Here is a 9,741-nt window from a genome sequence, read left to right on the forward strand (position 1 = left end):
GTGCCAAGATGGCGGCTCGTCTCTGATTCCAGCAAGGAAACAGTGGGATGCACGTTCTAACCTAATTTAACCTATTCTAATAAATTACCATAATTATTAGCAACCAAATTATTAAAATAGGTTAGGTTAGGTTAGAATGCCCGTCCCACTGTTTTTATTGCTGGAATCAGAGACGAGCCGCCATCTTGGCACCTAAGGTAACATTAACCTTAAAAACATATTTAAGCATTTATAAAATGAATGATCAGTTTAAAATTTAAAAAATATAGGGGAAAAAATAGATTCGTTTTATGTAATTATTTTCGGAATAACGTTGTTTTTGATAATCGATAAAATCGATTAACATATTTATTTTTCTATTTTATTTTAATAATGTTGATTAGAAATCTAAAAATATAATGTCGTTTTAGATTCCATTTCGTAAAAATTCAATCTAATATTTTTATACTTATAAACAAATTTCGTATTCGAAATGAAGGTTTCTGTAATATTTAGTAAATAAAATTAGATAAAATGAATTATAAAATTTTTCCCCTTTCCTATATATTGAATTTGCCAAACTTCTGTTGTGAGAAACCCCTAAACAGACATGAAATTCCCTGTAAAACTAACACAATTCTCCCTAAAACTAAAACAAATTTCTTCTAAATAGCTTTACTCTAGGTGCAAACTCATAAAAAAAGAAAATTAGTCCTGTGACAATCCAGAAAAATGCAAATTTTCGGGTACATTTTAGGGCACGGTTGATCAAATGCATCACGTGATGAAGTGACCTGCTCCGGATCTCGCGGGTAAAGTCTTAGGTCAATGTGACTTTTGAGAGTTCTACTCTTCACTGAAACTCCACTAACAGATATGAACAGACTACATTTTCCCCTAAATTTCCCCATCTTGCTGATTTTCCCCTAAATTCAGGGAAGGATCCCTAAGTTGACTTTTGAGTGTTCCTGCTCTTCACTGAAACTTCACTAACCGATATGAACAGAGTACATTTTTCCCTGAATTTTCCCATCTTGTTGATTTTCCCCTAAGTTCAGGGAAAGATCCCTAAGTTGACTTTTGAGTGCTCCTGCTCTTCACTGAAACTCCACTAACCGATATGAACAGACCACATTTTCCCCTAAATTTTCCCATCTTGCTGATTTTTCCCTAAATTTAAGGGGAAATTTCTAAGTTGACATGGTTAAATCGTATGCTATTTAATTCTTTTTTAGAATATTAAAAAAGGATCTTATTAACAACAATATATTTAGAAAATAAATAAAAATATTTTACCCTATTTTAGGAAGAAAATAATTAAAATATTTTATCCGTTATGTTTAAATTTAATAATTTTATTCTGGGATGACAGTGTACTTAATCCATTTGTACCTTTCTTTTATAAATAAGTCATGAAATAATTTTCTGAATTTTCCTCGAAGCTACATTTTTTTATATAAATTTTTCTTCTTGAAAATAAATATTAATCAAGGCGAAATATTTATTTCTTTTTAGTTACTCGTCAAAATTTCAGATAATTTTCAAATTTCTGTGTAAAATTTCCGAGAATTTAATAACATTTCCATCATTTTTTATAAAGTTTTTAATCAAAATTTTCATCAATAATCACGCACTTTGTCGCTTAGTAACTGAATTTTGTCATCATTTAAATAATCACTAAACGTTTATTTACTTATAATTCTTATTTTCGTAATAGAAAGCTTTATTAAAAATTATTATTATTTTTTATTATACTTTAAATGTAAGTAAAACATTTTAAATTTCTTTAAATTGTTTTATGATTCTTAGGATGTGCCACACAACAGCTTCTGTGTTCTAGTAGTAATTATAGAATATTGAAAAGAAATAAATTTAATCATCTGACATTTCTGATGAATAATAAAAGCATAATAAAATTACTAGTACTTGTTTATGTTACTTATCATTTGCTGTAATATATATGTATTCTTCTAAAAACTTTCTTTCCTGGCTATTAGGGTAACAGAGGGAAATGTGAGGACGGTCAAAAAAAACTTTCCAAAATTTTTTACATCTTTTGGACTGGGGACTGAAACGTCGAGAAATGCAAATAATTCAGGGGTTATTTTTTATACGTGTGTGTGTAGGGGGAGCACGATTTTTTCACCTACTTCGAAGCTTAATAACTCCTGAACTTTTCGTCGAAACTTTCTGAAATTTTTCAGGGTGGTTTGTATATTAAGGAGAAATGTTTGTAGAAATTTTCATGAAAATTGGACGATTGGTTCGGGAGATATGGCACCATCCTTTTAATATCTTCCGAACTATTCCGAATACTTAAAGGTAATGGTAGCAATTATTAGGGATGAGAACAAATAAAGAATGACTGGTAAGTCCAGCGTTGCCAGCTTGTGTTTTTTACATCTGTGAAGATTGTCTGATGATCAGCACTCTATCAGCTGTGAAATTGTTGTTTCCTGTAATAGATCAATTGTACATGTCTTATACATTTGCACAGTCATGTATCTTGTTTCTCATTAATTTCTTCACTTTATATTCGTGTCTTGTCTGTATATTTATATATTTACTGTATTTACCTTTCTACTGGCTTAAGCTATTGTGCCAAACAACAATAACTAATTAATTCTGATAATTATAAGTATTATTGGTCATAAATGTATAATTTCTTCTAAGTGTGAAGATTATTTAACAAGTTTTTATTCGATATTTTTTTCATAAGTTTTAATAAATTAGATATTTATCATAAAAATAATTAGGAAAGTAATGACCTAATTGGTATAAGATTTAATTGAATATAATAAATTTTTGAATAAAATTTTCATTAAGTCATAATTAATATTTCCTTTGCATAAAAGTGCCTAATGATCAGCTTATTAATTAAAGACACTTATTATAAAGCATTATAATCTGTACTTTCAATCTAACGTTTGATTAAAAAGCATAAAAAAATTATTTAAAAAAAAATAATTAAAAATAGAAATAATTTACATATTTTGGACTTAATATAGATAATTTTATGTATTTACATGAATAAATTTTATATTTTAGATATAGAGAAATTTATATTTTTAAATATGGTAATTTGTCATTTTTATCTATAATAACAATTATAATAAAATTATTAAATAATTTTAAGCAATAATTACTAAAAATATTGATATTTTTGATATAAATTACTTGAAATTTCATCAATTATAATTAAAATTTGCAATGAGGTTTTCCACTTTCTAAATTAGAATTAAATTAAAATAATGATACTTTTATAATCATTGTGATATTAATATTATTAGATTATAATGATGTCCACTAATGCTCTCTAGATCTATATCATTTATGTATAGGCCTATTACTTTTTACATTGTACACTTATTGAAATTGTTCTAGTTATTAAGAATAATAAATTTTTTGGGAGTTTATTTAGGTCTAGCTCTTAATAAATTCATCAATAATCATAAGAAAATGCTATCAAATTTCATTTTTAAAATGAAATTATCATCATCATTATTATCATCAGCATCCATAGTTGTTATTATAAGAGAGTGAGAGTTAAGGAGAGACTTTCTGCTCATAAAACAGAAGTTAATGGCTGTTATTAATACATTTTCATTGAAACATTTAAAGGTAGAATTTTAACTGTATTGTAATAATCTGCTTTAAATGCCAATACAAAATTGTATGCTAATAATTAAGGATTTAATTATTGAAATAAACCAAAATGTTACAGGAATTTTTAATATACTGGCCTATCTGTGTAATAGTTTATTAAAAAAATAATAAGAAGAAGAAGAAGAAAAAAAAACTTAAAATCACTGAGAGAATAAGTTTCTTTTTAAATTTTAAGACATATAAAGTAGTAATGTAAACTTAGTTTACATTACTACTTTATATACCTTTATACCTTTTTATACCTTTATACCTCTTTATACCTTTATACCTTTATACCTCTTTATATACCTTTTTATACCTAAATTTATTAAATTATTTAAAACTATTCAAGAGTTGCAGAGTATATTTATACAAAATTACAGAAATAAAATATACAAATAATAATAAAAAATGTAAATACAGTTAAACCTCTGTAAACCAGAATCACAAGAATTTTTTCCTTTTTGGACAGGTTTTACTGTATTTAAGGAATTAAAATCCTGAAAATATGTTAAGATTTATAACAAAAAAAGCTATTTTAAAAAGTTTTAAAGTATATACTTAATTTATATAATTTATTTAACGTGCCTAAATTTGTGGTAATTTAAATCTGCATTTGAAAGTATTTAGCACAAATATTTTGCTTGAATGCCTTGTGATCTTTTCCTACAAAACAAGGAATGTAATTTTAAAAAATACGATTCATTTATTTTGAAAGAGAATACATTTTAAGAATTTCATAGATATAATATCCTATTATTATGTCGTTACCAAAATATTTACATTGAAGAGCAAGCATGTCGAGTGAATCCAAGTATGAATTCATTTTTCTAATAGAGGAAAATTTATGGAGAAAACGTTATATACAATGTAGAACAAGAACAGGATATTGAAATTCCAAAGGTTTTTCTTGTTAAGTCATTTCAGATAAAATTTACTGATGATAAATACTGCAATATCTTTGAATAAATTATTTTAAAATAAAAAAGTTTATGAAAAAATCATTCTGACACCCCTTTTAAAATGAAAGGGGGTGAGTTTTATTCACCCTCCTTTCATTTTAAATTCCCATTCATGATTCAGTTCACCCGTACAGGATGATGTTCTGGATCTGGATCATCCTGTTCTAAAGAAATTATCGAGATAAATATTAAGACAAAGACGTAAAATTTTTCAGTATTTTCATTTAAGTTATAAAACTAAAAGATGCAAATAAACAAATAAATAATCAACGAATAAAATATTTTATTTATAAATCCTTCGAAACTAAAAAAGATCTCTATTTAGGCTATTTACATATTTAAATCTAATTAAAGGATAGAAATGATTATCTAAAAACACACTTGAATAATGCATTTGTTCCGAGACTTGTAGTTAGGAAGCCTTTAGAATATATATAAACTTATATAAGTTATGTAGTTATGTGTAATCATAGTATTACCAATAATGGCACTATAAATTAATGAACTGTAGCCCGAAAAACCGAAAAATTGCAATTTTTATGCAAGATTTAATCTATACAGAGTAAAAGCAACGTTTTATTTACCATTCCTACGATTAAATTAGCCTTAGAAACTAAATTCTTTACAAATTTAGTTTCTATTCAACGATATCCTACGCGTTATCAGAAATCTTTCATTCATATCGAGTTTATTTAGTTATCGCTATGTGTTATAAATTAAAAACTTTATTGAAAATTAATGTTTGCTTATGCACGTACTGTATTTAAATATAATACAAATATTTGTCTAATATGCTATAGAAAATCAGACGTCTGTTGTTGTTGTTGTTCTGTTTTATGAATATACGCCTGATATTAATTATTATTTAAACGCTTGGTGTTTAGATTTAATGGCCTGATACGGATGATTACATCTCTTTAATTAATTTTTTATTAAATTAAAAAATTATTATGACTACTTTAAACTATTTCTAGTAAATTACATTTGTTGTAGAGTATTTATTTATTAAAGAATGCAAACTTTTTCAATGATAAATCAAACAATATCTAAGCTGCAATCTCATGAATTTGCATAATAAATGCTCGAATTTAACCAAATCCACCTGGACAATGTACTGAGACTTTACTTGGCCGATTGAATATAAATTTGCATAATCAGTCACATCTTGTTAAACTTTTTCTTGCTCGTGTTTTGCATTTGTTTACGCCTTTTTTATTTATTTATTTTTTAAATAAATGAATAAGTAATTCTAGTTACTCGCGCGTAGTATTTTGTAAGTAATGCCTTTCCTCATTAGTTAAATGGATTGAAGGATAAATTATATTCTGCTAGATCATGTTTCCAGAGCCAACGTATTGATCTTTGAAATCATTCGACACTTTGTATTTAAGTTTCTACAATTTCTTAAAATGTTTTTCAATTAGTTTATTTATATAATTATTCTATATGTTCTGTGTTGTATATAGGCTAACATTCGTTGTGAGGAATTACTCAGACAAGAAATGTACAATAAAGAATGTTGACTATAAAAAAAACCTATAAATTAAATGATATAACCGGCTCTAATATGTCTAATTAATTATTAAAATAGGCGGTTAACCCTCCTACCTCTAGTCTAAATTCTTCGCTTCCAGACCAATTAATTTAGAAGATATAACCGTACTGCTATTATATTTAGTCACAACTTAAAGAAAAATTGTTAAATTGAGTGATTTATATTAAAGTAAATATTTTAAAGCTTAATTTTTCCAAATAAAAATAACATTCTACGTCGAAATAAAATAATATCGTTCAATTAATCTTATAAATATTCGAGTAATAAGTAATGCTTTTACATTGTCGTTTATTATATAAGCTCTGGAATATTTGCGACTTTCTAACTTACTAAAAATAGCAGATTTAAAATGATTGGAATTTAATGTCTAATTACTTAATATACGAAACGTAATCCTAGTCTTACATTTCGAAAATGAAATAATTAAAGTGATTTATGAAAGCTTTTATAACTCGAAATAATTTTCAGTGTTGAACGAAACATCTATGGATGAACAATATGAAAAACTGCAAAAGACGACATATACTATCCCTATTCATCAATTACCGCAACAATTACAAAATGGCGACAAAAAAATGGAAGATTGCCACAGAGAAACTGTAGTTTTCGAACATTCTGACAGTGATCATGGCTTTGTAATTCAAGTATCCGATCATCAACATGGACATAGTCATCAATTACCATCCTCTATAACAGCGGTAGCACTGATGGTAATTATGGGAGATGGTTTACATAATTTCTGCGATGGTTTAGCAATAGGTGAGTCATCTTATCGCTAATTTTTAATGTTACGCATGACCGCTAACATAAATTGTTTCCAGGAGCCGCTTTCTCTGCTGGGATTTCGGGTGGATTCAGTACTACTGTAGCAGTCTTCTGTCACGAATTACCTCATGAACTCGGTAATTTTATTATTATTATTTAAAAATTACTTAGCCAATTACCTCTGGCAAAGTTTTAATGAATTATTGATATTCTTCAGGTGATTTCGCCATGTTATTGAAGACTGGCATGTCGGCTAAACAGGCTTTATTTTATAACGTAGTATCATCTGTGTTATGCTTCGTCGGAATGGCTATAGGAATAGCTTTAGGCAATCTGACATCGGCCACAAAATGGATTTTTGCAGCAACAGCGGGAATGTTCATATACATAGCATTAGTAGATATGGTAAGTAATACATTTAATTAACATAACGTGAATGAATGATTACAAATTGATCAATTTATTTATCCAAATCGAATTTAATCACACCATCTAACTCTACTCTCATTCACACTACTTAATTATTACTGTGGCAATCAACGTAGCGCGACATTAAAATTTACTATTAATTTCTATTACAGTACATACGCTATTAGATTTAAAGCGGTATAATTACGTTTAAAAATTGATTATATTTTTTAATATTTTTTCCCCCAGATACCAGAATTAGAAACGTCAAAAAATAGCCTCCGAAGATTAGCCATACAGTTCCTGGGTATATCAATCGGTATTTCTATTATGTTACTGATAGCAATTTACGAGCATGATTTAAAACTTATTATGAACTAAAACTATAGTTTTAACTTTAAATAAAGAAGAGCATAACCTTGAATTAAAACTACGAATTCCATAAAGTGTACTTCAGATATTTAGTATATAAGTCAGCCACAAATTATATATACAAGTATCTAACCCAGATATTATATATTATATAATACTGTATGGGATATAGGCTTTAATTGATGAATTGTTATCGGTTTTTAACATCTGTACTTGTAACTATATTATTTTTATACACGATACAATTTTTTTTATATACACTACAATTGGTATTTTTCACTAAAAATATATTGTGTACTGTACATTTATTTTATGTTTAAATCATTTATTATTATTATTATTATTAAGTTATTGTTTGTATAAAGGAATCCTATTAGTTGTTTTAGTTCCTAATAATGTAGATTATCCCAATTAATTCAAAAGTATATTTGTATATAATTTCTGCATAGAAAGAAAAAAAAATGTATTTTACATTTCAGCCGCTAGATGGCATTATATTTTAAAATATTTTTTAAAATCTGGAATATCAATAAAACTTTGATTATCGGCGATAGATTTATATATATGTGTTGAGAAAAATAATTTTTAAAGTATTTATAAATAGTATTTTATACGAGTTTTAATGTTAATGACAAATACTTTTCGCAATAATTATCTGTGATACATATGTACAGTAAAAAAATGTAAATAAACAAGAGTATTGAATATACATTTTTCTTTATTTATTCGTGTGAATTGTACATAAATGTTATTTTATAAAGATATATTTTATTATTTTTTTTAATATTAAAAATGTTAAAAATATTGCTGTAATATAAAAATCTAATTAATTTAAAGAAAATAGGAAAACCAATCAAATTCATCGTCTTACGCGGATATAATGGCACGAAGACGTTTATTGGTCAATTCAAATTTTGAAAAAACCTTATTTGTTCAAAATATATTATTGATTAACATTTATTCTATTTTTTAAAAACATTTAAAACCATTGAAATTTTTATTATATAACAAAATTTATAATTAATTTTAAAATTTAATCAATTTAAATCACTCAAACAAACTTAAATAATAAAATTTATTGTTTTATACATCTTATTGTTTTATACGAAAATGTTTATTGGTCAATTCGAAATTTGAAAAAATTTCTTTAAATATATTAACGATTTAAAATTAATATCGATTAGTATTTATTCTATTTTTAAATGTTAAAATCGTTAAACATTTTTATATTACGTCAATACTTCTAATTAATTTTTAAAAAATTTAATCAGAGAAGGGAAACCAATAAAATCTATCGTTTACATAAATGTAATAATACGAAGACGTTTATTGGTCGATTCAAATTCTGAAAAAACAGTCTTTGTTTAAAATATCCCATCGATTTAAAATTATGTAAAGTTTTAAACCTAAGAGACATTTAAATTTTAAAATATTTAATTTTATAGCCTCTAATCGAGCAATTTAGATACATTAAACAATTAAAGACCACCATGTTAATTTAATTGTCACACTTCGTATTCATTAAAAATTCAAATTTCCTACCATTTTAACCAATGAGAACTAATTAATCAGTCGTGTTATCAAATATTAAATTAAATTTAATAAGGATGGGAACCAATAAAGGCGGCGTAATTTACAACCGGGCGTTTTTCATTGGTCGATTTTTGAATTTTCGAAAATAATTACGTCCAGACAAATTACATATTTAATTTGCATGAAAGACGGGTTGTTAATTAATTACACTAATTCTATACCTGTTTAAGCATTTAAGCATTAAATCTGTCGCTTCAGCGAAAGTTTAAATAAGTTTATTGGGGGGATTTTTTGTTCAACGATTTAAATTTAAATCCTTAAACGTTTTTTTTTTAATCTGGATAATCGACAAAATCGTTTATTTTCTTTATATTATTATTCTTTTATCGCTTTAATGCGTCGCTGCTGAATATAACAAACGTTCAGTTTTCTCAGCAGGGAACCTCTACTATTTATTTACACTTCAGTTGCTTAAGTAAGTATCGTATACATAGAAAATATTAAAGAAAAAAGGAGGCTCAA

The 9,741-nt window shown here is 26.0% G+C and overlaps 1 protein-coding gene across 5 annotated transcripts in view; it reads left to right on the forward strand.

Annotated features, from left to right (window-relative positions):
• Positions 1–8,395, forward strand: part of LOC136983409 (zinc transporter ZIP10-like) — a 34,499-nt gene extending 26,104 nt beyond the window's left edge. For all 5 annotated transcript variants that reach the window (XM_067280166.1, XM_067280159.1, XM_067280132.1 and 2 more), the window contains exons 8-11: positions 6,610–6,900; positions 6,963–7,043; positions 7,124–7,311; positions 7,564–8,395. In XM_067280166.1, the coding sequence (XP_067136267.1) occupies positions 6,610–6,900; positions 6,963–7,043; positions 7,124–7,311; positions 7,564–7,695 (692 nt within the window). In that variant the 3' untranslated portion in view covers positions 7,696–8,395. The remainder of the gene's footprint in view (positions 1–6,609; positions 6,901–6,962; positions 7,044–7,123; positions 7,312–7,563) is intronic.
• Positions 8,396–9,741: the final 1,346 nt, after the last annotated feature.

This window comes from Centruroides vittatus, unplaced genomic scaffold (assembly GCF_030686945.1).
Source record: "Centruroides vittatus isolate TY-2023 unplaced genomic scaffold, ASM3068694v2 contig_12, whole genome shotgun sequence".
In the NCBI taxonomy this organism is placed as follows: Eukaryota; Metazoa; Arthropoda; class Arachnida; order Scorpiones; family Buthidae; genus Centruroides; species Centruroides vittatus.